The 27,575-nt window shown below is 54.5% G+C and overlaps 10 protein-coding genes across 10 annotated transcripts; 4 read left to right on the top strand and 6 right to left on the bottom strand.

Annotated features, from left to right (window-relative positions):
* Positions 1-1,023: 1,023 nt before the first annotated feature.
* On the top strand, positions 1,024-2,668 carry BDZ83DRAFT_715333 (tryptophan RNA-binding attenuator protein-like domain-containing protein; the record flags this gene model as incomplete). The annotated part of the gene is made up of 5 exons (XM_060511737.1): positions 1,024-1,045; positions 1,113-1,127; positions 1,198-2,333; positions 2,388-2,561; positions 2,621-2,668. The coding sequence occupies 5 exons, from the start codon at positions 1,024-1,026 to the stop codon at positions 2,666-2,668; spliced, it is 1,395 nt and encodes a 464-aa protein (XP_060371123.1).
* Positions 2,669-3,875: 1,207 nt separating this feature from the next.
* Positions 3,876-5,213, top strand: BDZ83DRAFT_746921 (uncharacterized protein; the record flags this gene model as incomplete). The annotated part of the gene is made up of 1 exon (XM_060513342.1): positions 3,876-5,213. The coding sequence occupies one exon, from the start codon at positions 3,876-3,878 to the stop codon at positions 5,211-5,213; it is 1,338 nt and encodes a 445-aa protein (XP_060371122.1).
* Positions 5,214-6,049: 836 nt separating this feature from the next.
* Positions 6,050-7,881, bottom strand: BDZ83DRAFT_599818 (amidohydrolase). Its single transcript, XM_060507006.1, has 2 exons — positions 6,772-7,881; positions 6,050-6,699 (listed from the first exon to the last, which is right to left on the bottom strand). Exons 1-2 carry the CDS (start codon positions 7,412-7,414, stop codon positions 6,302-6,304), a joined length of 1,041 nt encoding a protein of 346 aa, XP_060371121.1. The 5' UTR covers positions 7,415-7,881; the 3' UTR covers positions 6,050-6,301.
* A 754-nt stretch (positions 7,882-8,635) lies between these two features.
* Positions 8,636-9,553, bottom strand: BDZ83DRAFT_746919 (uncharacterized protein; the record flags this gene model as incomplete). Its single annotated transcript, XM_060513341.1, has 1 exon — positions 8,636-9,553. One exon carries the CDS (start codon positions 9,551-9,553, stop codon positions 8,636-8,638), a length of 918 nt encoding a protein of 305 aa, XP_060371120.1.
* Positions 9,554-12,545: 2,992 nt separating this feature from the next.
* On the top strand, positions 12,546-13,510 carry BDZ83DRAFT_295752 (HD domain-containing protein). Its single transcript, XM_060502218.1, has one exon. It carries the CDS (start codon positions 12,771-12,773, stop codon positions 13,416-13,418), a length of 648 nt encoding a protein of 215 aa, XP_060371119.1. The 5' UTR covers positions 12,546-12,770; the 3' UTR covers positions 13,419-13,510.
* Positions 13,511-13,601: 91 nt separating this feature from the next.
* On the bottom strand, positions 13,602-14,294 carry BDZ83DRAFT_746917 (uncharacterized protein; the record flags this gene model as incomplete). The annotated part of the gene is made up of 1 exon (XM_060513340.1): positions 13,602-14,294. The coding sequence occupies one exon, from the start codon at positions 14,292-14,294 to the stop codon at positions 13,602-13,604; it is 693 nt and encodes a 230-aa protein (XP_060371118.1).
* Positions 14,295-16,269: 1,975 nt separating this feature from the next.
* BDZ83DRAFT_646495 (fasciclin domain-containing protein) lies at positions 16,270-17,643 on the bottom strand (the record flags this gene model as incomplete). The annotated part of the gene is made up of 4 exons (XM_060509972.1): positions 16,270-16,471; positions 16,547-16,699; positions 16,751-16,960; positions 17,015-17,643. 4 exons carry the CDS (start codon positions 17,641-17,643, stop codon positions 16,270-16,272), a joined length of 1,194 nt encoding a protein of 397 aa, XP_060371117.1.
* A 1,820-nt stretch (positions 17,644-19,463) lies between these two features.
* BDZ83DRAFT_599804 (uncharacterized protein) lies at positions 19,464-20,962 on the top strand. Its single transcript, XM_060507005.1, has one exon. The coding sequence runs from the start codon at positions 19,918-19,920 to the stop codon at positions 20,692-20,694; it is 777 nt and encodes a 258-aa protein (XP_060371116.1). The 5' UTR covers positions 19,464-19,917; the 3' UTR covers positions 20,695-20,962.
* Positions 20,963-21,173: 211 nt separating this feature from the next.
* On the bottom strand, positions 21,174-22,058 carry BDZ83DRAFT_295706 (glutathione-dependent formaldehyde-activating enzyme). The gene is made up of 3 exons (XM_060502216.1): positions 21,838-22,058; positions 21,517-21,725; positions 21,174-21,406 (listed from the first exon to the last, which is right to left on the bottom strand). Exons 1-3 carry the CDS (start codon positions 21,956-21,958, stop codon positions 21,326-21,328), a joined length of 411 nt encoding a protein of 136 aa, XP_060371115.1. The 5' UTR covers positions 21,959-22,058; the 3' UTR covers positions 21,174-21,325.
* Positions 22,059-24,567: 2,509 nt separating this feature from the next.
* On the bottom strand, positions 24,568-26,693 carry BDZ83DRAFT_715329 (uncharacterized protein; the record flags this gene model as incomplete). Its single annotated transcript, XM_060511736.1, has 2 exons — positions 24,568-25,995; positions 26,106-26,693. 2 exons carry the CDS (start codon positions 26,691-26,693, stop codon positions 24,568-24,570), a joined length of 2,016 nt encoding a protein of 671 aa, XP_060371114.1.
* Between the last annotated feature and the right edge of the window lie 882 nt (positions 26,694-27,575).

The raw sequence follows: 27,575 nt of genomic DNA, 5'->3' as shown, positions 1-27,575 counted from the left end.
GATCTTCTGCAGGTCTCACAATCGCTTCTGAAGGAATCTCTCAAGCACAACTTGGCAACGCCTCAATTCCATGTGCCTAAGTATTGGTAAGTACCTACCTCAGGTTTGTGGTTGTTGGTGCAGCCAAGCCCATCGACAATGTCTGTAAGAAACGACATCTATCAAAAACTCAAAGGAAGTGGTTCATCCTCTTGGACACGCAAAATTTGACAAAGTTCTTAAGGCTCAGAGACCGGCATGGAATTCCCGAGAAATGGAATAGGTATAGAGGCAAAGGACCAATGGTAGGGCGAGTCGCCGTTGGACGTCTCTAAGCGCCGCCCCTCTTCACCTGACGCCCAAAAGAGTTAGAGACTCTCTCCATTGCGCTGGGCAGACCCCCAACGATTGGACAACGATCCAACATCGAAAGCTCACCAATACAACTGCCCTACCACCTTACCACAGCTACTACACTTATTCCATGCAGGCCAACGGGAAGCTGGGGGGTAGCTGGGTAGGTGGCGGCGATGCGGCCACATTTCATGGCCATGACAGGGGGTGGGGGTCTGGCGGAGCTTCTTCCTGCAGCTCAGCAAGCTTGCCGGGATTGCTCTGGCGCGTGGGAAGCTCCCTCTTTAATGGCCCTGAACCCCGAGGCGCCCATTGTCCTTTTTGCGCGGCAACAATTTTCTCTCTTTTGACTCTTGGTCTTGTAAACATTCTTCTCGGAAGCTTCGGCGACTCAAAGACAAAGCGATAAAGGGCTTGCTGTTCGTGAAACTTGAAGCTGACTGTATCACGACGCTCTGCAATTGGGCTGTTGGGTGACAAACTGTAAGTGCGGGGCAGGCGATGGTGATGGCGCTGAGGTGGGATGCGACCAGCTTGGCGTGCGACTGACCTGCTGCCAGATCAACTCACCAATTCTTTCCCCTCGATCTCCCTCACCTCGTCTTGTCGTTCAATTCGAGTCTGCTTCTTCTCTCGATAATACCCACAAAGCTTACGCCGCCGAAGAGACGCGACATCCAGCGAGAGATCATGTCTTCCCAATACTATCCACGTAAGTTCTTCACTCTCACCCCGCCATCCAGCAAAGCAACAAAACTCGTGCTGACCACCACTCCCAGCTCCTCCGTCGGGAGGTACGTTGTTCCAATTGAGCGAGAAAGTGTCTCCAGAGGAAAAGCGCTGACAAGACATTCAAAATCACAGCCCAGCAAAACTACCCTCCGCCGCCGCAATCCCCTCCCGCGAACCAGACCAAGTTCTCGTACCCTGCTCCTCCATCACAACCTCAGCGCAGCCACAGCGGGAGCTATCCACCACCGCCTCAGCCTTCGCAAGGGCAGTCGCAAAACTACCCTCCTCCACCCCAAGCTGCCGGACAACATAGCAGCAGCAATAGCTACCCCCCTCCTCCTCAGTCAAGCACGTCTCAGAACTATCCGCCTCCTCCCCAGTCGCCAGGCCATGGCGCGAGCTATCCTCCTCCTCCGCAGGCATCGCCCAGTCAGGGGAGAACGTACCCGCCTCCTCCCCAAGGCACCACGACGCCCTCGCAGAACCAGGCGCAATACCCGCCACCTCCTGGTCTTTCTCAGCAGCAGCAGCAGCAGCAGCAGTATCAATCGCCCCCTCAGCAGTCGCCGCAGCCCTCTCCTCAACACCAGCAACACCAACAGACGCAGCTTCCCCTGCGACAACCAGGCACCCCCGACTCGCAACCTCAGTTCTCCCCTCCGCCTCCCGCCTTCGACGGACCGCCCGAGGCCTCCAGCCTGCCAGAGAAGCAGTACGTCGAGGAAGCACCAGTTGACACGAGCAACCCGTCCAACCTCGTAGGAGGTGCGCCCCCGCCCCAGCACTTCATCGGCGCCACCGCGACCGTCGACGACGTCGGCACCTTCAACGGAGGCAGCTACCGCATCAGCCACCGCGATAGCAACACCATCCTGACCGTCCAGCTCGCGATGGGGTGTCCACTTCAGGCGAAGCCCGGTGTGATGGTCGCCATGTCGCATTCCATCACGCTCAGGGGTCAGATCAAGTTTAGCATGAAGAAGCTCGTCGCCGGCGCTGAGCTGGCGAGCTCGACGTATGTCGGACCCGGCGAGCTTCTCCTGGCGCCGCCTATGCTTGGTGATGTTACTAGTCTGCGTCTCACGGGCAAGGAGACGTGGTCGGTTGGGCAGGACGCCTGGCTGGCTTCTACGCAGGGCGTTATCAAGGACTACAAGCGCCAGGGCCTCAGCAAGGCTATTTTCAGTGGCGAGGGCTTGTATGTGTACAAGATTAGCGGTACTGGGCTACTTTGGCTGACCAGTTTCGGTGCCATTATCCGCAAAGATGTAAGTGCCCCGGGCAGGACCATGTAAGTGACACAGGGGCTAACTTTCATCCAGCTTATGGAAGGCGAAAAGTACGTTGTTGATAACGGCCACTTGGTGGCATGGAACGTGAAGTACATCATGGAACGAGTCGCATCCGGTGGTATCATCTCTGGCCTCTCCTCTGGCGAGGGTCTGGTGTGTAAATTCACCGGCCCAGGAACTGTCTTCATGCAGACGAGGAATGCGGTAGGTTTCCGTCCATCGAATGTGCTGTCGTCGAACAACGCTGACATAATGGACCACAGAAACATTTCAGTGCTTACTTGTCTGGACAAGCGAATCAAGGCATGTAATGCGATGGATGAGGTTAGGCTTCACGAGTGCACTGGCCGCTGTTTTGTTTGCATACCTTACTCTACCCATGTTCATCACAAGTTGGCGATATTTTCGAGTTTTCTACGACATCTAGCGTGTTAAAATTGATATCCTCTCTCTACTAACGCACGTTTCCTCCCGGCATTTTTCCAACAAGGCGCATGGTGCAGTGTGAGGATGGACTTACCTTCAGGCTTGCAAGAGTATGTTGACAACGATGTCAGATAGTGGTGGTTCTTGACTTGAATTGGACGACTTCTGACTCACTTAACTTATACGCCAACTGTGCGTTTTCCCTAGTGACTCTGCACTTGGGCGGTCCTTCTTGGTGAGGCCTTCCTGGCAACGAGGACCTGCGAGAACACCCACCCTGCTGTTTCCTCACGACGATCACGATGTTCCCCTTTCTTTCCTCATCTGCCACCACACGGAGCAAATTCTCCGGGCAATGCATCGACAAGCAAATTCAACCTCGGCGCGTTTATTTCTGCCAACCTACCTCCGTCATCCACATCATCCGTCAACGTCACACCCAACACCTCAGCTCTCCAATTTTGGACACATCATCGCAGACTTAAGGGCCTCAGCGCATGTTTTTTTACATCAGCGAAGAACTTTCTTCACCTCACTTTGGGCTCATTACGCCTGTCGTCATCGTATCCTCTGACAGCTTCCGGCTCTATTTTCCTGCTTCGGCCTGGACTTCCGTCGGGAACACTGCCCTTCCGATCCATCATTTCCGACAGTTCCAGCCAACCTAGAGCATCTCCTCTTTCGTACGCCTCAATTTTCCTTCTTCTTTTCGGATTGGAACATGTCACTAACAACCATGGCAGAGACATGGAGAAGGCAGCGGTGGCATTATCCTCTGGCAATTGGCGCAGGCCATTGCTTCCTCACGATCGTAATACACCACAACTCAGCATGCGTCGAAGGCGAAGAACAAACTCGAGTACTGAAATCAACTCCGACGACGTAGCTGAGTTAGCTGCCTGCTGGCGGAAGCCCGTGGCTGGCGTTTCCCCCTTTCAAACCGCGACCGATCCCATACCCAGAGACAAAAGCAATGCCTCAACCAAAGGAATGGGCCTGGCCGATCGCGTGAAAAAATGTGCCGTGGTCAATGTCGTACCTGTTCCGAGCAGTCAGAGCAAGCACTCCTCCTAGAAGCAGGATCCTGACTCCATGGTCTTGGACGTTTTTATCCACGAATGCACCGACCTCAATTGCAAGGAACACAACGGCATGTTCAATAACGCAGAGATACGCAGCATTAGAAATGCGAATCGTTTCAAGTCGCACATGCGGAGCGATAATATTGTTGACTTCAGTAAGCAGTTGGAGGATACCGAGATCACACCTCGGAAGTCTTCCATGACAGATCTTCTACGTCCTTGCAAGCACGAAGAGAGCGATGACGCTGGGAACAAGAACCATTCTACAGACCTGCGGAAAGTTCAGATTTTGAGTGACTCGGCCGTCATTCACGACCCAGCAATTATTGACATTGGTTTCCGGGATGCCAAGCCAACAGATGGCGGTTCCGAACACAATCAAAATGATCGCTTTCAGGGGCTTCTGCGAAAACTCCAGCGACCTTTGCAAGACGAACAGTCAAAACACAAGGTCGCCAGAAATGGCGATACTCGCCCAAGACAAGTTTCCGAGGATTCTGGTATCGATACCAGAGGACCGCACAAGGCTCTAACTCTTAACCCACTAGCAAGGGAGTTTTCCACCTTCGCTCCTCAGACATCTTCAGCTACATCAGACAAGGCCGAGGAGAGGGACAGGAAAACTATCATCTCTCTTCTGGAGCAACTAGTGAGCCAAACCTTCAGTAAAGCTCCCGAACAAGATCCAAACGAGATTATTGCCAACACAATCGCAAAGTTTGGCATCCAAGGAACGCAAGCTTTTCCACCATTCAACTTTACCACCTCCGTGCCGAGACCAACATTGCATCCGTCACTTTTCCAACAAACTCCTCCAGTATCTCTTAGTCCAGCTTTTGGTCTACAGAACAATATTGTCAGACCTCCACTAGACTTTTCAACCCAAATGCCTGCCGCACCATTCGATCCATCTGCTCCAGGTTTTACACCATCATTAGCAAACAACGCAACCGCCCCCCCTCTGCTGCCCCTCAGGTCACCGTTCAATCCAACTCGGTCTACTCTACCCCAACATGCTCATGGTTCCGATACAAGCCGCGTTGCTCCAGCCATTGGTTTCGTCCGACAGATGGCCAACAGTCCGGCAGTGCCTATTGCCGGGCCTTGGACAGCTCCCTTTCCGACACAAGCACCGGTACCTCGTCACGGGTCTTTGTTGAACGCAAATGCTCCTGTGTTCGGTCCTAGCATGGCGCCCAGATGCGCTGCCAAGCCGCGAGTCCCTGATACAGTTGGTCAACAGAGTTACGAGGCGTACATCGAGTGGCGCAAGGCAAACGAGCCCGGCTATGCTCTTGAATGCAAGGCGAGACAGGCCAAGAGGGCACTTCGGCCTATTCCTAGCTGACTCCAGGAGTGAGCTGTGGTCTAAGCCATCTCAAAGGTTTGGCTATGGAGATCATTGGGGCACATGGCATACATGGGTGAAAGGGACGGATTCAGAGTAGCTAGCGAAGGGCGGCTCTCTCAGATCAATTCTGAATTGTATTTGTACGGCGAGATATCTTCATATCGATCGTTGGAGGATAGCAAGGGTGTCGGTTTATACAAGGGTAGGAACTTGAAGAGTAGGATTACGTGTTTTTGGGGGCCCTTTGATCATTCTTGAAGGGCTGAAATCGAGGATATGGGAGGTTGAGCGAGGAAGGGAAGCTCACGAATTAACTCGGATTGCTCGCATTCAATAAAATTGCGTTATGGCTCATACATGTGCTCATGAGGCGAGTTCTTCTTGCTGACTCTGAGAAGCAAAAAGCGAAGACCGGGAACCTCAACGGTTGCCAGGGCTGCCACCACCAACTCACACACCTTCCTTCCCCTGGTTCACCCATCCACATCACAAACTTATTCATCCGATACCTTTGTTGTCTACCACACGAATACACAACAAGCCCTCATATACCCCTCCAAGTCCAATTCTGTCACCAGCACAGCAGGCGCCCTCTAGGTCGGGGGTCAGGTCAAACTGTGGCGTGGGTGGTGGAATGGTTAATGGTCAACAATTAAAATCGCCAACTAGCCTACTCGACGACAGGCTTACCGCATACGAGTACCCAAGTTCGAATACCAGCATCAGCACCAGAAGTTTCCCAGCATGAGCGCCAGAGATGTAGCCCCCAAATCGGCACCGGGGGGGTGAACTCTTTTGTTATTTTGCATCTTTTGTTCACATGGTCGTTATAGGGCGGAGAAAACACGTAGTTGATTTTGTGGTATCTGTGTGCAAAGTCGTAATATATCGATCATCCTCATGGAACCTCATACCCACGCCCGCCCCCACCGTCGAATCATCAGGTACAAACTGGCGATGTCATCCCTAGACGCTGTGAACCCAGCGATTTCATTCTTTCTCATAAAGCCCCGATCTGCAAGCCCACCATACTCAAATCAGAATCATAAGACAGCGTTCAAACAACACAACAGCAAATATCATCATCAAAGCCCCTCGATACCATACGCCTTGATCGCGGTACCGCCAAACAGGGCCGCCTGGTCCTCGGGCTCGAGGGTGGCCATGTAGCAGGTGCGCTCAACGAGGAGCTTCCACTTGCGCCAGGCCTCGTCGACGCCGACGGTACAGACGGGCCAGTCGGAGCCGAACATTGTGCGGCGGGTGCCGAACGTGGCGAGGACGACGCCGAGCCAGGGGAAGATTGCCTCGAATATGGCGTTGGGGTCCTGCTTCTTGAGGGAGTCGGGCATCTCGGAGAAGCCGCCGGACAGTTTCATGTAGGTGTTGCTGCACTTTGAGAGGGCGTAGATTGCGGTGCGCCAGTGGACGAAGGAGGGGTCTGTTGTGTTTATGATGCCGAGGTCGGGTTTGCAGAGGTGGTCTGGTTGGGGAGTGTTTGTTAGCTTTTTCGGCTTGGCTTCATGGGGTTACTGAGGAAGGAAGGGTGACTGACTGATGACAAAGGTGACCTTCTCCTCCTCCGGAACACCCTCGTGAGCGCGGGAGATAATCTCCAACGCCTCATCGAGCTGCTTATTACCGCGGCGGTGCTGGTCGACGCCCATGTCGAAGACGAAGCCCCTCTTACCCAGGAGCTTCAAGCTGTCGATAAAGTCGTCCGTCAACCCCGCGCCGTGCGGCTTATCCTGCAACAGATACCGGAACCCGCGAATCTTGGGCCAGACGGCGTCGCCCGCGACGGTCTTTACGTGGTCGAGGTACTTCTCCATGGCCGCGGCGCCGGACGGCAGGGGCGCCCAGGGGACGATGCCCAGGCAGAGGCTGGCGTGGTCGGGGCCGTGACCCTCGCCGTCGCGGGGTTTGCCCTCGGCGATACGGCGGAGCCAGGAGACTTCCATCAGGGGGAACTCCCAGCCGGAGGCATCGCGGGCGCCGGCTTTGAGGTCGTGTTTGCGGTCTGTTTCGAGGAAGATGAAGCCCTTGAGGTTTGCGGGGGAGCCGGTGGCGGCGACGTAGTCTTCGACCGAGTGCTGCTTCGCGAGGGGGTTTTCGGGGGTCGCCCAGGCGAGGGTCTCGATTTCTTGCCCTGGGTAGAGGTGGATGTGGGAGTCGATGATGGGGTAGTCGGCGGCCATGGTGGGCTTTGGGGATGTTTCGGGGGGGCTGCTTGCCGATTCGAGTTTATGGGAAGTTGGGTGCTTTCGGGGCTTCAATTGATCTATTTCGTCCAGGATGAATGTCAAGAGTGAGGCTGAAGACGAAAAGTTCAGCGTCTTTTGTTGTAGGAGGACACTTGAGCTAGGCCAGGAGAAGATGAGAGAGGAGAGAGCCCGAGAGACGTGGAGTCCCCGCACCTATTTCTTTGACATCGCGGGGTTGCAACAGCGACGCACACCCTTGTCCTGACGCTCTAGTGCCCCACTGCCCGGTCCCCCCTTTTCTGACGTTGTTGGATAGTGCTCCCCCACCGCCTTTCTTCAGGGGATCTTTCTCCCGAGCACCGACCTTTCGGGGCATTTATGCTGGAGAAGGGTGGCGGACCACCTCCGGCACGGACAACGAAGGCGTATTGGACTCCGTCCGGTCTGCCGGTGTAGACATCGCCCACTTGCCAATTTCGGCAATTCAATGTTTACTACAAACGTTTCTGGGCAGGGTTCGAATTTGGACATTCCGTACAGGGAGACTCATTCAAATTGCGATGGCAGTGTTATATTCTACGTTTGTTCAAACACGCTTTTGAGGGCGGGCACTTGTCACTTGTATCACGCAGCGGGTGCACAGTTGAGGTTGCGTTCAAATGATGAATAGATTCAAATCGGCATCTACCCATAGCCGCCTGTGGCGGTCATCTTAACTCTCTACATGAATTTGCTTTCATGAAAAAAAAAACAGCCATGCCCGGGAGCTTTCCTAAAGCCCAGCCCCCGGCAGCCGCTTGAAAACGGTGTCATCCCCAGGAGCGGCGGATGCGCTGGCTCCTTTTCCAACCCCTGGAGTCTTGGTCTCTCGCATTCGCTTCCAACTACGAAGGTGAACGACGAGGATGGCTCCGCTGTTGTCAAGTGAGGAACATGACAAACGAAACGGTTGAGTTTGGTTCACGCACGCGGCAGCCACCGCGGCGCGGGATCGCAGCATCGACCCACTTGGAACGAGGAGGCGGGCGGACCCGAGACCGGCTCGGGTTCGCAACTGCCTTTCCTCGGTGGATGCAATGATTAGCACGTCGGCGAGCGCGGGGCAATCGCACGACGAAATGAATGTACGGGCCACATGGGGGCCTTCTATCTTCGTGTATTTGGTGGTTTTCCTTTTGGTGGTGGTTCCCATCCCAGGGCAGGATTGAAAGCTCTTCACCTGACGACGATGCCGTGGCGGCGGGTGGTGGAGGGAGCGTACTCCTCCTCCTCCTCGGACTCGGAGTCGGAGCAGTCGGAGCTGTCGTCGTAGCCGCAGCGTGCGCCGCCGCAGTCGATCTTGACGCGGTCGCCCTTGCGGGTGATGCCGTAGCGCTCGCAGGTGCAGGTGCTGACGTCGGAGCCGGGGGTGCTGTAGCCGGAGAGCGAGGAGCTGGGGCTGGAGCTGTCGGAGCGGTAGGAGAGGCTGGAGCCGGTGGAGGAGACGGGGGAGCCGGAGGCGGAGAAGTCGGTGACGATGTCCTCCTCGTCGAAGCCAGCGGCGCCGAAGCGGGCGGTGAGCTCCTCAATGGTCTCGTCGTCGCAGTAATCGCTGTTGAGGATGTGCTGGGTGGCGTGGGGCGACATGGGCTTGGGGGCCTTGATCTGGGAGACGGAGAGGGGGCGTCCCTTGGGGATGTCGCGCGACGAGGAGCGGTGGCGGCTCGACTTGGAGTCCTTGTCCTTGGAGGAGTGGCGGGAGCTGCGGGACGAGGAGTGGGAAGAGGACTTTGAGGAAGACTTGGAGGAGCTGGTGCTGCTGGACTTGGAGCTGGACTTGCTGGAGGACTTGGAGCCGGCGGGAAGGTCGAGGATGTTCAGCTCGCGGCCGGTGGTGGGCTCAACGGTGGAGGCGACGCTGGGGTTGTGGGCGACGTGGTAGCCGTCGATGATGTAGTAGTACCAGTAGCGGGAGCCGGCGGAGAGAGTGGAGCCGCCAAACTTGAAGGTGCCCTTCCATGAGCCGGACTTGGAGGAAGTCTTGTCCTTGGAGAGAGGGAGCTGGCCGACGTAGCCGTCCCAGGAGCCGAGCAAGTGGACGGTCTTGACACCGGAGGAAACACGAAGGGAGAAGGAGAGTTGAGTGGACGACATTATTGCGGTATTTGACGTTAAAACGGGTGCTGCGATTAAGTGATTTTGCTGAATAATGTGCGTTGAGCAAGAAATTCCAGATTTCCGTTACTAGGGGATAAGTTGACCGGCAACTTTGGTGGTGATGATTTGCAAAAATTGGGTATTAGTTTGGAGTGTGAATTAAGATAGAGACCGGCTCTATGGAAAGAAGAAAGAACAAAAAAGGGAGGAGGTGAAAAAACGAAGAACTGGAATTAGTTGTTTGATTGCTTGCTGAAGAGAGAAAGAGGAAAGGGAATCGAAGAGGATGGGATGCTTCCATTATATGGTTTGACGGCCCGTCCTAGGAGGCCCAGGAGAGGCCGGCCATGGTTGAGGCCAACACCACCACCACATGTCTCTTCCACCCGTCTAGTGTCCGCTACCTCTGCGCTCCCGTCACCTTGTTGGTGGTGGGTTGGGAAACCTAGACAGCCACTCGAGATGCGGTGCTACTGGCGCCGGTTCATGGCTGGAGCAACGCAACGGGGAACTTGTTTCTCGTCAGCACAAAGTGTAGACTGTGGAGCGTGCCGTACACAGTAGCGTGCAAAAAAATCAAGCGTCAGTCGACGGGACGGCCCAATGAGAGAATGGCTGGGGAGGACGAGGCTTGTGGATGGTCGATGCAAGCAACCAATATCACACTGGTGATGAGCTTCGCGGGCAACGTCAAAAGGATCAGCCGGCCGGGGTTCCCCTCGTCCAAGAATGGACACTCACACACAGCTGTGTACTGTGGTTGGCTGTGTGCCCTCTCTCCAAGGTGTACTGGCAAATAGGAACGAAAGCAGCTTTTCTGTCGATGGGGAGACCATCGTAGCCGTCACCTCTTTTTTTGTTGCTCGTTGCCTTAGTGGTGCTACCATAAGATGGCCGCCAGGATGGGCCATGTCTGCACGCTGGGCGGTTAAGCTGCATGGTGAGGGGAGCCTGGAAGAGGTGAGAGTTGAGAGAGAGAGAGGGAGAGAGGGGATCCCTGGGCAGCCGTCGGCGAAAATAGAAGAGAAAAGTGGAGATGACCGGGACTAAAGCGCGGTACGTTCCCACATTTCCACGTTCCCTCCGATCTTTGCGTGAGATGTGGGGCCGGTCGTCCTTTTCGGCTTGAATTGGGCGTCTAAATCCCTGCCGTTATTGGCCAATAGCCCACGTCCAACGCTCTTCTGTGCCCGGTCGCTTATCACCCCATCACCAAGTTGTTAAAGTGATGTGCTGCAGGTCGAGCCAATCATGAATATGCGCGGGACGACGCAGGTTTGCGAAAGCATCACCACTCACAAGAAGGGTCCCAGCCCTCCTCAATAACATAGTCAATAGCTGCCGTCCAGCTGGGATTGGCTCATCCTCGTGCCCTTGATAGATGAGCAGAAAAGCCACATCTCTCCATTCTCGCACGGTATTCGCCCGTATGCCTATGGCCGCATCAAGCGGACAGTCAACTGGCATACTGCATCATGCAACGAGTCAATATGCATGCCGTCTGCATGTAAATGCGCGAGCTTTTGCTGAGATTGATGTCCTTCCTCATTGGAGTATCCGAATTGTCACTTGACGTCCCGTCCTCTTTCCAGCCGCTCGACCAGGGAAGAATCGAAGATCGCGCGAGTCGGAAGAAAGGGAAGCAAACATGATGCCAGAAGCCATGTTCCTGGTTCCCTGGGTGCTTGCCTGGGTGATGTGCAGACCTGTCTGCGTCCTCCGGTTTGCCAGCTGCTTTCCGTACCTGCCTAGACTTCGAACCACGGTAGACTCTCTCGAGATCTGGCAATGCAGGAAATCCAAGCTCTGTCTATGGGAATGTCGATAAAGCTATTCATATATGCATTCATCGTCAGTTCAAACCGGAACGATGGTAACGCCCAAAGACAACCCCCACAGACTTGGCCCAAAGGGCTGGAGGAGATCAAACACTACCGAGATCCGGAGCTGGAAAGGGCGCAGGAAACGGGGCAGCATACTCTAAAGTGCCTGCTTCTCTGCCTTGTCTACCGTGGCACAGACTGGCAGCGTGGGCATTGCCCTGGGCGGTCTGGGCCTGTCAGTCGACATGGCCGATCGTGGTGCGGCCCGCCAAGTACAAACTGCCGTTCTCCGCCTTCGGTCGACATCCGCTGCGACTGCGTGACCCTTGAGCCACACACACCTCAAGAAGATGATGGAGGTGAATTGTAGAAACGGCGTCAGTTTTTTCCTTTCTCAGTTCTCACCATCCTCCTTCGGCATAGTATCCAAGGTGCGTCATCCGGCTCCATGCGTCTCTAGTCTCGGCGGGTATGTGAGGTCCATCACACTGATGGACCATAGTCCCCGTTGAACGGAACGGCAAGACCGCTCGTGGTATTTCCCTCATCGGATCTGGGATCTGGGATGTAGAGATGCCTGCCGTGGTTCTGGAGCGCAAATGTGCGAAAGGTCCATCGAGATTGTCACTCCATCAGATTGATCAGAAAGCGAAGAGAGGGTTGTGATTGTGACAGTACGGCGCCTCCTAAGCGGGCTGCAACTCTGGTATATCGGCCTATTCCTTGATGCCGACAGATGTCTCACAAAGCGACTGCGAGCTTGAAGCGGTCTGACCTCAGAGTGGTAAGATCGATGTCGGCTGACAAGCTGGGCGCTCAAGAGTGTTACGTGTGTTGCAGCATTACAAGAGATTTGGTCTTTGAAAGTTTTTCCCCGGATGCTTGGCCAACGTCCAAGATCCGTGATAGTGTGCCGTTTGCCTGTGGTCTTTGTTGGTGACGGGAGGACCTGGCGGGAAACAGCGGGATCGCCCGTGAGAGGGATGAGCCATGTGGAGACTGGAAGCGGCGGTATCCACCTACAGTTGACCTTTATCACGTGAAGGGTCACCTGATAGCGCGTTCCTTTTCAACGATCTCGCGACTGTCTACTTCGGCGCGTCGTAACAAAATCGCGTCCGAGAGTTATTACGTTGCCGGCCTGAGTCAACGATCCAAGGCAGCAGCAGCCCCTCTTTCATCAATTCGGTCCCTCAATCTAGCTAGACGTCCTCAAGGTAAAGCCCTGCTGAAAAGGTCGGATTACAAATCCATCAACGAGAAGTCTTGCCATTGCTATCGATAAACGCCATCGACGACCCAGTCTCCTTCAGTTCTTCAAACACAAGCTTTCTCATCCGCAGACGTTCAAGATCCATCAGACTCTCAAGTCAGAGGCCCCGGCTTCCAATATGGCTCAAACCACATCACCAACCAACGAGGAGCTCGTTTCCGAGGTCACAAAGTACGTCGAGGCCTACATGGCAAAATACGACGCCTCCCATGACTTCAACCACATCAAGCGTGTCGTCTCTCTCGCCCACCGCATCCACGCGCAGTCTCCAGCCACCACCCCGGCCCTGGACAAACACACAATCACCCTCTCCGCCCTCCTCCACGACGTCGGCGACCGCAAGTACCTCCAGCCCGGCGAGGACGCATCCACCCTCGTCTCCACCCTCCTCAGCTCCCTCGGCGCCAGCCCGGAACTCGCCGTCCGCGTGCAGACAATCTGCCTCGGCGTCAGCTACTCCAGCGAGATCAAGGATCCGGCGCGCGTCCGGGCGCTGATTGCAGAGTACCCGGAGCTCGCCGTCGTGCAGGATGCCGACCGCCTCGACGCCATTGGCGCCGTAGGCATCGGGCGCTGCTTCACGTTTGGCGGCGCAAAGGGCGCGCGCAGCATGGACGAATCTATTATGCACTTTGAGGAGAAGCTCGTCAGACTGGAGGGAATGATGAAGACGGATGCTGGGAGAGAGATGGCGCGGGAGCGGACCAAGAGGCTTCTTACGTTTATGGAGTGGTGGCAGGACGAGGCTGGTCCTGTCAGTGCCTGAAAGGTTTACCTTGAGGATTTTGCACGTATATGACTTTCCCTTCGATTCAACTCGATACCCAGCTTTGTTTCTTTGAATATTACGGTCCATGTTTCAAAGCGGACTATTACGATTACTCGAATAAGAATAATTACATCCTTGGGAAGACCTCAACGGACCCGTGCCTCCTTTTTGTCACTCAACTCAATTCCCTTCCGGCAACACCAGACCTCCCCTCCTCCTCTCCTCTTCGACAAGTCTCATCCGCTTCCGAGCCTGCCTGTACCGCCAAGCCCAGTCCACCGCCCCGATCAGCGGCAACACCAGCACGTCCATCACCCTGATGGAAGTCCGCAGCGTAAAGTCGTCGTGCACCCGCCGCCGCCCAAACGACGAGCAGAGCGTATTGACCCAATACAGCGCCACCTCTCTCAGCAACTCGCGCCCTTCAAAGTTGTAAAGAAACGCGAACCCGCTCCCGTCCTGCCACGGCAGCGTCTGGCCCCTCACTCTTTTCTCCACCACGGCGCTCCAGTCGTCGTCCCGCGCCAGCATGAAGACAGCGACCGCTCCGCGGCGCATGAGCTGCCTGTTGGGCCCGTCGCCGCCGTCGAACCAGAGGAGCGTCGCGACGATGCACGCCCAGGGCAGCCGGTCCCGTAGACGAAAATAGTAGAGAAAGGAGGCGTAGAGGTAGGCGATGCAGCAGGTGCTGACGAGGACGGTGATGTCGAGGGGCCCGCCGCTGGTGGACAAGAGGAAAAAGATGACCATGAGCGGGTAGGTCGCCATGAGGAGACGGAGCTGGTTCGTGATGGAGACCCACCCTTCCCATGCGATGGCGGCCAGGACCTCCCAGATGATTGCGGGGAGATCGCCGACGGCGCGGAGAAGCATGACCGATACGTGGGTCCCTCCTTTCGGAGGCCGTTGAAGCCCCATCGGTGGTCCGCCCCGTGTTTCTTTTTGCCTGCGGAGTAGGGAAGAATTGATGTTCTTTTTCGTGTGAGGTTTGTTGGGTAGACCGGGGTTGCGATGCGGACTTCTGGAATCGCGGACTGTGTGGACTGATTCGGGATGAAGGTGGTAGTCTGAACTTGACTCCTTCAACTTCTCTCTTTTTTTTTTTCTGCTCGAGGGGGGGAGGAGAGGGGACTACCTTCAAAGCTGGCGCGGACTCCAAGGGGAACAGCTCAGCATGAGCAAGAAACCCAAGGATTGTGTGTCTTACCTTAGTTCCCTCCCTTAGCTTGAAGACGGACGGACCCCCCACGCAAACGCACCAAAGGGCGCCACAAAATATGATCCTAATCTCCAGAAATAAGGGACCCAAGCGGATGATAAGGCTGTGGCTCTGGTCCCGATTTTTTAGTAGGAAAGTGACGTAGACAGGAGCTCCCGTTTCTTGCCAGGATGATATGATCGGATTCCGGGATGTTAGTTGGAAGCAAGCGGGCGTTGCTGAGTTATCCACGACTTGAAGGCCAGCTTTCACATCTTCTTAGTGAAACTTTTTCGACAGTCCCAATACCATCGTTTCGCGGCACGATACAGGATGGTTAATTCTAGCTTCACGAAACGAAACGCGAATGTAAGCAAGCAAACTGGCGCAGAGCGGATCGGCCGGATGAGGTTTGACATGCACGGTAGATCCTTGGGACGAGCTAGTCGGTGAGGATTCCAGAGGGCAGAGGCATCCCGCGTTGCTAGGGTTCTCGCCCTCTTTCGTATGTGAGACAACAATCTTGGCAACCTTCCAGAAAGATCATATCACGACTTCATCAGAGTAAGATAAGACAGACATTGACAACGGCAGAGCAACAGCCTGCGAAAGCGTCACCTAGGTTACTAGACAATTGTTGTCTGAAGAGTGGCAAAGTTGTAGATCAATCGCACATTGGTGTGAATTTCCTTAGGATGAGTCCCCGTTGATCTGATATATAAACGGAAATAATGTACTGTCAAATGGTGGCTGCATCCTGGGCGTTTTTTTTTCTATCAAAATTGCTAGAGCTGATCAAAACATCTCTTGACTCCCAAAAGCTGCCGGCCTACCAACGGCACCTGAGATGATGATCCCGATCTTCAGATACTCAGGAAAAGAAGTTATTCTCCTGAGTGAGCCGCAGTCGACGTCGTAATCATTATACCCTCATGCTCGTCTTGCTGACATCACCAGATAGAACAAACATGTCTCTCTGGTGACCGCATATCCAAATACCAAAATACACCAAAAGAGATTTGATCCAAACTGACAAAGGAGCTAACCCAACCCCCCCCCCCACCCCCTGGATGCCGAACTGGGGGCTACATCTCTTGGTGCTCATGCTGGGAAAATCAATTTCTGGGTGCTCATGCTAGGGTTCGAACTCGGGTACTCTCATATGCGCTGAGCCTGTCGTCGAGTAGGCTGGTTGGCGATTTTGATTGTTGACCTCAAACCACTCCACCACCCAGCCAGTTTGACCTGACCCGTCCTAGACGGGCACCTGCTGGCTGGTGACGGGAATGGAATTGACGGGACCTAGATGGGTTTGGCTCTCGTGGTTTGTTCATTTGAAAGTCTGTTTATTCTCAGGATGACAGCGCCACCTGCCGCCTTCCCTCTTCTACCTTGTCATACTAAATTGCTCACAATTCCACGCATGAACAAGATCACCCGGGCTTCCTGTCCTGAGTATACTTGTCAATGTTGAAAATCCCAACTCCTCGGATATAAGGGCTGATTCAGCAGCAAATGAGCTTCACTCGATTAGTACCGCAGCTATGTATACCTACACAATTCCATACCGACTGCAATATCCTCCTTCCCCTGTAAATCTCCTCCGTCAGAGAGGCGGGAAATCCCTTCAGCGTCCGTAAAGACATGGCTTCATATGAGCAGCACAACAGCCGCAAGAGCAATGACTGCGGCGCAACGAATGTTTTCTGACATGGGGTTCCCAGCATTCGGGGGCGTAGCACTTGAAGTAGGGGTAGCCGAGCCCGTCCCGGTCGGCGAGGAAGTCGAGGAGTTCGGCAGGGCATTGGCGGACATCACGCGGTCCAATATGTGGATGAGTCCGTTTTTAGTCCTGCCACAAGCCAATTAGCATCATTGCCTAGGTATAATTGCCGGCCAGGCAGTGCTTGTACGTGGTATTACTTACAGTACGTTGGGGCTGATGACCTTTGCGTCGTTGAACCAGATCTCGTTATCCTTAAGCGTGACGCGGACAGTCACGTTGGCCATCGAGTTGAATTCCTGGCCATCCACGAGGAAGTCGCTGTAAGCTGCCCGAGGTAGAATGTGGAAGCTTTCCCTAGGTCAGTTGACCGAGAGCTATGTTCCGAGTCCGTGACTCGCAACTCACAGTAATGCGATTTTGAAGTCTTCGTTTCCGAACGAAATCTGGGGGCTGCCTGCCTCATTGGAAGCAGCCGTGTTGGGTCCCAAGCATGTGATGGCGGTATTGTCAAGTTGTTTCCGTAGCTTCATCTTATCCAATGCATCTCCAAGAGCCGATAAAAAGCTTGAGAGCTTCTTGATGGTGGCGGAGCATATTGCCGGCGCTTCTAGAACACTTTGAGGCCATCAGCATGAGTCCCTTAATGTACGCGTAGGGGTATGGACTCACGCATCAACAGATTGGAAGTATCCGCCATCCCACACTCCATCGATGGATGTGATCTCGGCAGTCTGATCAAGACCACCGCGTAGGCTTGCGGTGTGATCATCGGAAGACGTCCCTTGCCTAATTCTGAATTTGGCGGGATTGATGGTGCTCGGCGAACCAAAAAGCACCTGACCCTGAGCGTCTTCGCCGCACTGGTCAATTATGGCAGGGCCAGGTGTCCGAAGGTTGAAGAGCTCATCTCGAAGTTTGGCGGGGACTGTGATGCCTCTGGACCCGCTGAAGTTTGCAGCCGTCAACGCAGCATCTAGACTGCGGTATCGAAAGATGATCAAGAGCTGGCTCACTGGAAGCTGCGTGATTTCGCTGACTTTGAACTGTTGAAGAAACTTGGCGAGGGTATCATTGATTGGCACCAGGAGGGTGACTTTGTTTTTCGTCCCGGCGTTTATGTTGCTTATGATGCTCGGATAGCTGTTCAGCATGCCGTTGAACGCAGAGAGATCGGCGTGGATTGTCAGCGCATTGCTGAGACTTTGCTGAGCCTGTCGAGAATGTATAGACGGATCAACAGCCGAAGCCAGCAGCGCGAGACTCACGACAGCGACAGCGAGCTCTTGGAAGAAGCGCATACTTGCAATAGGAACCCGGGATGAGTGTCTATTTCGGGACAATGTGTAGCTCGCGAGATTGGAATATCAGATGGCGAGGAGTGCCATATAATCAGTCGTTTACTTGTTCTTCAGCCACACGAGCCAGACGGATGGCTGAGCCCAGCTGAAGATAATGTTCCGCCAACTTCAGCGGCACTGCAAGCACCCTGCCTACATTGTTTCTGCCACAATGCAAGCCCAGACCAAGCTTGGAAGCTGACCGAGAGGCTAGGGCGGCGTCTTCCTACACCGAAAGACAGACGTCGAAGTGAGATAGTGCCGCAAACAAAGACACTCGGGCTTTGGGTGCGAGTCGCAAAGACATAGGTCTCAAGACCAGGCCATCCTGTGTTGATGGGACCGTTCCCAGCGGCCAGTGGCAGGCTCATGCAGCAATTATATGTCCGGCTCGATTTTTTCACATTGACCGGCGATCGAATTCGGGAATGAAATCAACTGCATTTAAAGTGCTGGATTGTGGTTGGGTACGCACGATGCGGCACTAGAATACGTAGGATGACACGCGCACTACCAAGCCTAGAGGGCCTCGTTTGTATGCGTCCCCAAACCACAGAACAAAGTGCCGACTCGAATTCCAAAAGTCGAAAACAGCCTGGTATACTTCAGTTGTCTGCCGTTGGATGTTCTGTAAAAGACGACGGAGGTGCGTCGTCGAACAGATCAGCATCTTTCCTGCCACATCTGGGGACCTTCGCAATGAGATACAGGCAAGACCATGCTTACTAGGTACAAGCAAGCTTAATTTACCCCTGCGGCATTGCCTGCAGGAATAGAGTTGAACGGTGGTTGCCCCGAGCTTTTTGTGGCAGGCACGTGGTTGAAGGCGCCTCGCGACTGATGAGCAGTACCTCGATCATTCGATGCGGTGCCAGGGAGTGATCCCTTGCTCCTTCTTGATCAAGGTTCCTCTGCTGCTGCTGCAGCTATTGGGCGTCGAAGTGCCACTTTCCCTTGAGGAAAACCTGCCATGTCACTTGCGACGGAAGGAACCAGACCGAACAATATGAGATCGAGCCGTCCAGCTGGTTCCTGCCCAGTTGAGGAGGTAGCAGTTACCATAGGTATGGTAAGGTACCTATGCCACGAGTAACCCGACAACGGGAAGGGGCAGGATGAAGCGTTATGCAGTCCTTCAGACTGGCCAGCGGCAGCAACTCAGTCAAAGCATTAGTACCTCGCATGGTGCTTCAGATGCACTTACCCCGAGTCCCCGCAAAAGAAGGGACAGGAAGCTCAGAGTCCAACACCAAGGTACTCCATATCCTCAAGCCTTCCGATGGGGTCGACGATGTTTAGGGATGCTGCTTCGCTTGGCGCTAGGTAAGCACCTTCGATAAGGTGTTGCTCCCCTGTCAAAAGGACAGCTTCTGACTCCACACTTGCGCCCGAGCTTTCCCATCAGTTGAAGGTGTGGACAGTGCCATCCTTGCGTCACTAGGCCAATTTCGGCCAGCTGCTCGAGTTGGTTCAACTCGGCGCGAAATCTTCCTCGACCGTGACTGGACAACTTGCACCATGTGTGTGTGCGTCTACAGGAGTGAACGAGGTGTTTAGCTGTGCCGCAATATTCAATTTCCGCCGGCGTGAGAAACCGTCTGTTCTGGCAACATTCCCCTCCGGCACACCTTGCCGTTAATGGCGCATTAGTTGCGGTAATGACGGCAAAACGTATTCTTGCATGACCCAAGGTAAACAAGGAATACCACAAGGGTAAGGTCAAACACCAAAGATCCAAACTTTGGATATCCTGTCCACGATACCTCCCCCGTTTGCCCCGGTTCGACGCATGCGTTCTCACGCCTGTTCCTCCCCCCTCCTGGATGCTAGTGTAGTCGAGGCAGGTAAGGCAAGGCAAGGCAAGGTAAGGTCAGGTACGAAAACCCGGTTTGGCAAATGAGGTAGTCACAGCAAGAGAGCACTTGCCGTTGGTTGTGATACAGGCAGCAGCCTACTCATTGGACAATGCCTTTGTGTTCTTGTTCCTTTTCTTCTTAATCCCCTTCTCTCAATTCTCTTCCCGACCCATCTCCTCTTCTCCCATCCAACTACAGTGTACACATCATCAGAGTCTTCCACAATTGCCTTCACCACTTACACCAATAAACCAAACTCCTTTGGAATACCCACATCCATTGCCATTGCATCTATCCTCTCGAACAATTCCTTCATCATCCAACTCCTTACTACCACGCTACTTTGACCGGCTTGTCAAAACACACAAACTACACCAAAATGAGACAGACAACCATCATCGCTGGCCTCGCAGCCATGCTTCCCTCTACCGCCCAGGCTTGGTCTATCCCAGCCCTTCTCGACATCCGCCAGACCAGCCGTCCCTACCAAGACGTTGTCTGCAAGCCTCAGACAGGTTCTGGTGCCCAGCTTCCCCCTTGCGTCCAAATCGAGAACATTGAGCTCGCCTGTCAACCCAATGGCACCAACCCTATCGACTACGAGGCACACGCCCAATGCATCTGCGGGGGTAGCTTCTTCGCTGAGAAGTTGGCTTGCGAACGATGCCTCACTATTCACGGTCTCCGCAGCGAGCGAAACTTAGCTTTCTACAGCGGCGTCCTTTCATCTGCCTCCAATGCTCTCTGCACAGGTACTCCCACTGCTGTTTTCGCCAGCATCTACTCCGGCATCGAGGCTGCTGCTACTCCCGTGACCACTGGGGCCACTGCCACAAGCGATCAAGCTCCCAGCAACACGGCTATTTCTCTCTACTACACGGCTAGCGGCCCCCAGGGACCTGGCACCATCACTGGTGCAGCTGCGAGTGCCACTGCTGTTGCTAGCCGCACGACGACGAGCCCTACTACTGCTATGACTGGCTCAGCTTCGGGAGCAACTGGTAGTTCATCTACCCGTGCTTCAACTGCCACCACCGGTACAGCTTCGGGTGCCGCGGCCACGAGCACAACCGCTGGTAGTGGTGCGATGCCGACTTACGCTGCTGGTGGCCTCTTGATGGGTGCTGCTGGTATTGCAGTTTTCGCAGGACTGTAAGAGATTGCTGGAGAGGCAGAATGCTGGTCGTCGCGTGAGGGAAGGGCGGCTTTTAAGAGATGTCTGGTGACGGAAGTAATGATAACGTTTGGCACTGTTCACGATTCAAGTTTTAATGAGTATTGAATCAATGCACCTCTCCCTTTCTCCTCGGCTGAGCCGTGACTGTGATAAGTGACATGATCGAAAATTAAAATGGGAGTTTCTTAAATGCAACTCGTTTCTTACACGTGACACTCGGATTGCAGTGATGGCGCTTTGGACAAGGATGTCACCTGGACTGCGAGGCAGGATCGAATGTGTCTTTGTAGAACAATTGCCTTGCATTCAATTTCTAATGATTCCTTCCAGAATCTCTCGTCCGAGCTAAACTGATAGCTGGGTATACTTGGGTAACGACGGACGTGGGTCAATGGAAGGTCGAGTCGAGCCCGATGCCATCATAACCCTCCAGGTTCTCACGCCAATCCACCACACCCACAAATTTCCCACATCCAACTCATCCGTGCTACTCTTGTTCCCTTCAACGCACAGCATATAATTTGGGTCCCAGACCCTTCATCCAAGGACCTAGGGGTATATCCCATCTTACGTGCATCTCAACTCCATTCGATTTTCCGTGCGCCTGAATTTACTCGGGCATGTGCTTGAAGGGCTTTGCCAAGTTCTCCTGGCAGAAAGGCAGCTTGCCGACGGTCCAAATCTCGGTGTCCTGGAGATAACGCATTAGTCACGACCTTCGCCTATGCCACCATCACAAACCAAAGCCACGACAATGGAGAGAGTGCCTTCGATAGGTGTTGGGTTCGTGGCTCGACTTACCGGCTTCAGGTTCTTCTTAATCTCAGTATCGAGGGTACCAGCCTTGAGAGCGATGATCTCTGGGGCCGCATCGGGGTCGTGAGCAATTGGCGAGCCACACTCGGAGCAGAAGATGCGGTGAACATCCTTGCCTGATGAGCCCTTGCCTGCCCAGCTCTTTGTAGGGCCGTTGATGGTAAGCTTATCCTTGGGGACAACGGCGACGAGGGCTAATCCAGGGTCAGCAACCAAGACACGCCCAGGTTACAAGCCGAATGATCGAGCAATCCGCTTCTATGCTACGACAAGGCTATGTGGGAAAGCAGCAGAGAGAACACGTACAGTATGTTGAGCCACTCTGGCGCTGGCAATCGTCGCAGTGGTCGTAGCCCGTAATGAGAGGGGCATCGACGTCCACCTTGTAGGTGACGGCCTTGCAGAGGCAGTGTCCCGTAAGAGGCATTTTGGATATGTGAATCAAAGTCGGAGAGGTACGTTTGAAAAGGGTTGGAATTCTTCGAGAACAACAACAATTTCGAAGTCGTTGAAAGACAGTGCAGTGCAGCAAAACTTCCAACTGGACAAACACCAGACGGGAGCAAGCCCTTTTTGTTTCTGTCGATGGAGGGGGCGGGGTATCTGGTGGCGCATCAGGTTTTAGCTGGCGACCTCCGAACACCACTCGAGGCGCTTACATATTTCCGACGACGTCACTTACCCTATTGAGGTACCGATCCTGGATCCAGACCGGATGAGCGGGGAGAAGTGTCCGAAACTGTAGGATGGGAGTTTCCGATGGTGAATTGGCTGCGACCACAACTCAAGCTGCGGTTTTGAGACGTTGAGATACTTTCCGAAGATTGGCGTTTGTGCTTTGTTCTTTGGGAGGAGGAATCGACAACAGCGTTCATGAGGGAAAATAACTTCTTTTTATACATCCGACGAGTCCTTCATAAAGCTTCGAGAGACCATACCCTTTCGTGGCGGTAGGCTTGGGCTCCTTCGGCGCCGGGACATCGAACACGACCCAACCCTGGAAACAAGACCTTGGACAACTTTGGGAAGCAGTGAGGAGAAGGGGTCCACCAATTCGAGAGACGTTTCTGTCAGCGCTGCAGGCCACGGCGATCCTGAGTTCCTTGGCGTTTCTGTTCGACCTGCGGGCAGCTCATCCTTGTTGCACCGTATATCAACAAAAGTCTGGATGACATCCTTGCTCTCAAATTCGCTACATACACGACCAAGTACAGCACAGTACAGCACAACGCGAGACAATACCGGGGCCTGGTCGGAATATGTTCACTGCGAGCGCTGTTCGAGTCAATCTGTGGCATGACAGGACTATGCTAGTCAGGCGAGCATTGGATGTTGATGTCTCGAACTCGAACAGCTCGACCCCGCGGAGGGGCACGGAAGGGGGGGCTCATAGCAGGTGAAGATCAAACCAAAGCTCGGTTTTGCGCCAGCCACGGACGGGCGTTCGGGTCCCTTGGAGAAAAGATCCTTTCACCATCGTAATTTGTCATTAGAACCCCTTCTCCATGACAAAAGGTACGTCTTTGAGATATCCTCGTTTGATCGAAGATACGGTTTGCTGACAAGATGGGATCATAGCTTCGAGAAACACTGTACGGGTTTTCTCGAACGCAGCCCCCCGGCCGCCCGCCCTGGACCGGACGATTTGGAATTTTCAATGCGGGACCCGCGTTAGTGCTACTGCAGCTCGCCGGCACCTTAGCACGACACACCGGATACCTACTCGTTCTCTGCGGCACCTCGACTTAAGGAGTTGAGAGTTCTGTCAGTGTGAAGTTTCAAGCGTGTGCACACCGACCCCACTGCCGGGTTGGCATAGGTGCATACCTAGGATGCGTGGATGCCTACCTATCGGCCCCATGCCCGAGCGGTTCAACAAGCCTTCTTTTTGCAAATCATTGCGAATCGAGTAATGGCAACCACCAAAAGCAGTGCGAGGCGCCTGTGGGCAACCTATGTTTGGAGAGTGTGACGTGACCCCGGCCCTCCCCTGAGTCCACTCTCGAAGACCTCCCCCTCCACACCAGCTTCCCCCGGTCCCTCGGAAATCGGGGATCCAAACAGGGGCGGGGAAATGTGCGCCACCTCACAGACAGCGTTCTGAATCAGAGCTAGGTAAGTATTCCAGATGCCATTGACGAAACGTTTGAATCAACGATTGAAACATGAGATGACTTTCTGACAGATTTTTGATTTCTTCTCTTCCACAAACGCTGCACTATCTACACATTAGATGGCATGCTGAGTAAGGGCACGAACGTATGCCGTGTGCCCAGTTCGAGTACAGCGTTTCCTTACTTGGACCATGCAAGCTAACAGACATGAGGTAAGGGAACCCCTCTTCCAGGTAAGGTACCGCATGCAAAGAGATGTAATTCAGCGTCCACTGCCCGCCCGCCCCAACAGGGACTAATCAGACTACCTGCCGAATATGCTTTTTTGGTTGGGGAGAACCACGGGAAAGAGAGACGAGTATTTCAAATACCAGCTGTAACCATTGGAAAGATCCACATCTTGAGGGATCTGCTTACTAGCAACCATGACAGCGCAGCTCGGTGTGTGGACGTGTGATGTCTTTGTGCGTTTGCTGCTCATGATACGCCGGACTGCGGCAAGTAAATGATGAAATGTAGGTGAGCTATCAACTTTATCTCCGCGGGCTTATCTGAGACGAAAAAAGAGATCTCCCCCAATGACAGTGAGCCACGGAAGACAGCTCGTCGCATATGCAGAGGAGGGGGGAAACCAGCCGGGCGATGCAGATATGAGCAGCTAGCTAGCTGCCTTGTTTGATCATCGGCGACATACATTGAAGGCTGAGATGGACTGGTCCAGCCAGAGGGGCATCGTCATCTATCTGGAGCAAGTCTGGAGAGTTGTCTCTCCTGCTTATTACATCTTAGCCCTTCTCTCCTTCTCTATGATTTTCTAATAGGCGCGGCTGATTGCGCGTTGTCTCTAGTAGGTAGGAACATAAAATGTGAGCCACATGCATGGCGCTTACTGAGTACTACGGTACTCGTATCAAAACCTCACTCATAACCTCATGAGCGGAGCGACAGTAGACGACAAGACCCAAGCGACGCCCGCGCGCAGGATCAAGTGCTGCAAATCCAGGAGCTCCACGCTCCCCAGCGCCAAGCGGTCGGCGAGGAAAGACCGTAGCACGAGGGACCTGTACGCGCTCCGCGTTTGCCTATCCGTCTGCCCGAGAACGAAGCCGTCCATGGAGGAGTTGCGGAAGTCACGAATATCGATTTTTTGTACGCCGCCGCCGGTGTCGCCGTCTTTGGCTCCCGAAGACTTCGTGGCCGAGGTCATCGGCCGCTCGATGCGGTCCGGCCTCTGCCGCAGGGCGCGTATGGCTCTGAAGTAGACGTAGTCTAAGATATTTGTCGTCTTTAGTGGCGGCGCGGGCTTTTTGAGGATGAGTTTGGGTAGAACCTCTGGCTGCGAGATCCAGAGCGTGCCGTTGTCCTGGAACTCGCAGCAGATGGCCTCGAGGTCGTGGGCGTAGCGCACGAAGCGGGTGTAGAAAACGGGGGTGAGGACCTTGACGTCGAGGTGCTCTGCGCGTTTCGGGTTCTTTTGGGCGGCGGGCGAGAGCATCGTCTCGGTAAGGCCTCCTCCTGCTCCTCCAGTGGTAGAGATTCCCGCGGGGATATACGTGACGGCGATGGCGGCTGTGGACTGCGCGACCAGGTGACGGAGGTAAGACCGGAAGACGGGCTCGAGCCGGCTCTCCGTCGCGTCGGCTTTCCGCCCGATGCTCTCCTTGAGGGGTTCCGGGCGGAACCAGACGTGCAGCCCCTTGCGGAGGGAGAGGACGGCGGCTTCCTTGACGATGCGGGGAAAGGTGACGAAGCCTACCCACCACCAGCGGGCGAGGAAGACGAGTTTTTGGAGGGGGTTCATGGTGGCTGGGTCGATGGCCGGGGCGGAGTTGAAGAGACGGGCGACGATTTTGGGGTGGTGTTTTGAGGAGGAGAGGGTGATTGTGCTGTCGAGGGTGTATTCGTCTTTGGACTCTGCCGCGCCGCCGCCGGATGGTGGTGACGGTGGGAAAAAGTCTGTTGCGGAAAGGGCGTAGGATCCCTTGCGGGAGTTGAAGGGGGAGACGTGGAAGTCTTTTGGCCATGTTTTTGTCATTCTGATCTGCTGCGTCTTTTTGGCGGCAGAAGCAGTAGGGACGGGTTCTGCATCTGCTTCTTGTGAAGCTGGCTCTTCGATGCCCTCTTGTGGTTCACTACCACGGCCGTCGAGACGCTGTTCTGACGGGACGGCATCCGTGGTGAGAAAGTACATCCTCCGCTCGTCAAAGGTGTTGTTCACCTCGAGCACCATGGCCGTCAGCTCCTTGTCCCTGGAATAGAGATACCAAAAGGACACCGGATTGAAGTGGTACCCCAGGAACCGGGCGGCGGTGACGAGGTATGCGTTGGGATACTGCGCTGGGTCCGCGCCCTGTGTGACTTATGTGAGTCTCATGTTCATTCTCATGTCACGCACGGGGGATTGCCCAAGTCGAAGTTCGTGGACAATGGTGACCCGTTCAGTAGAGACCCCTTTCTTACCTGTGATGTGAGATACGCGTCAAGCTTCCCCCTCAACCCGAGATGCCCGCTCCCGCGCTCGAGATAATCCGCCGGATCCACGTGAAACCATCCCCTCCCCGCCGTCCGCGGCGCCAGCGAGAACCACGATAGCCAGCCCGCCTCCTCGACGTCGCACGAGACCATGCCGGCGTAGTTGCCCTTCCATCCGACGGGGATGCCGACGACGAGGTACGAGTACACAAAGGCGTGCTTCTCAGGGAACGTCCGCCTGTGTGTCGTGGTACAGGGGATCAAGAGCGGTTTCACCGGCGTCGTCTTCCACTTTTTCGTTTCCGTTTCTGACGCGGTGGCAGCGTTTAGGCCAAGGAGGAAGCGGCATATCTGCAGGAAGATGAATCCTAGAAGGAAGCCTGGGAGGAGGAGTAGCTGGTTGCGTATGAGGTGCGGATTTATGTAGGGTGAGATGAGGTCTGCGAGTAGGCGCTTGTTGCGGTAGGATGTGAAGAGGAGGAGGAGGGCTGTGTCGAGGTAGGTTCCGAGGAGGGAGTAGTAGGTGAAGCCTGCTAGGAGGGTCAAGGGCTGGAGACCCGGGGCGGCGGCGGCCATGATGTTGCGCGGGCCGCTGAGAAGTTTGGAGGATTTCCCGGGACCGAGGCCGGTGTTCACCACGGGGTAGAGATCGGCGTGCGGCGTTGGAAAGGATGCCTGGGGGAGGGGGGGCAGGGCGATTCGGTGGGATGCCCGGCAGTCTTATGATGATAACGAGATGTTGAGTATTATATTCATTATGAGAAAGTTGTGCTTGCCAAAAGACGTGAGTGGTCTTGCTAGAGGTAAGGTAGTCTGTCTCTCAGTCAAGGATCATGAAAGCTTGGCTATGGCGGTTGCCAGATCGGGTCTTTCGGTGGAGGACGGGGCGGGTTGTGGGCCGACGAGCATGTTCGATGAGATCAAGACTCTTGGTGAACCCACCTCAATGTGAGAACATCGTTCCATGAGTGAGTGAGCTTAGTCATCACAACTAAACCAGCTGGGGCCAGGTGAAACTGTTGTGCCCGGCGGTTTATCGGCCAGGCACCCAGGACAGCTCTCATGAATCAGACGGACCATACCTGTTCATGGCGGCTAGCTACTGATCCGTAGGTACCATTGCCTGGATTGACGATGAGCAGAGAGAGTAGATTGCCATATTCAGAACACCACAAAGGTAGCTGCTGCCACATGGCCAGTGTCAAGTTACGCATGGCCCGCGAGGGAGCCTGGGCGGAATCATTGACTCAGTTCCGTTAACTGCGATAAGTGCCCAACAATGGAATGGACAATTATCTGTACCTGAGGTACTCCTTGGAGACCGCTCTTCCGGATTTTAACGGGCTGACTTGAGTACGGAAGACGACGAAAAAAAAGACCTTGAGGGCCTCGAATCTGATGTGTGGCGCAGTCAGGCAAAAATAGAGCCCGGCCGGGACAGCCACCGGGAAAAGACGT

Source organism: Colletotrichum acutatum, assembly GCF_030867785.1.
Source record: "Colletotrichum acutatum strain CBS 112980 chromosome Unknown BDZ83scaffold_4, whole genome shotgun sequence".
Lineage (NCBI taxonomy): Eukaryota > Fungi > Ascomycota > Sordariomycetes > Glomerellales > Glomerellaceae > Colletotrichum > Colletotrichum acutatum.
This window is presented reverse-complemented; position numbering and strand designations above follow the sequence as displayed.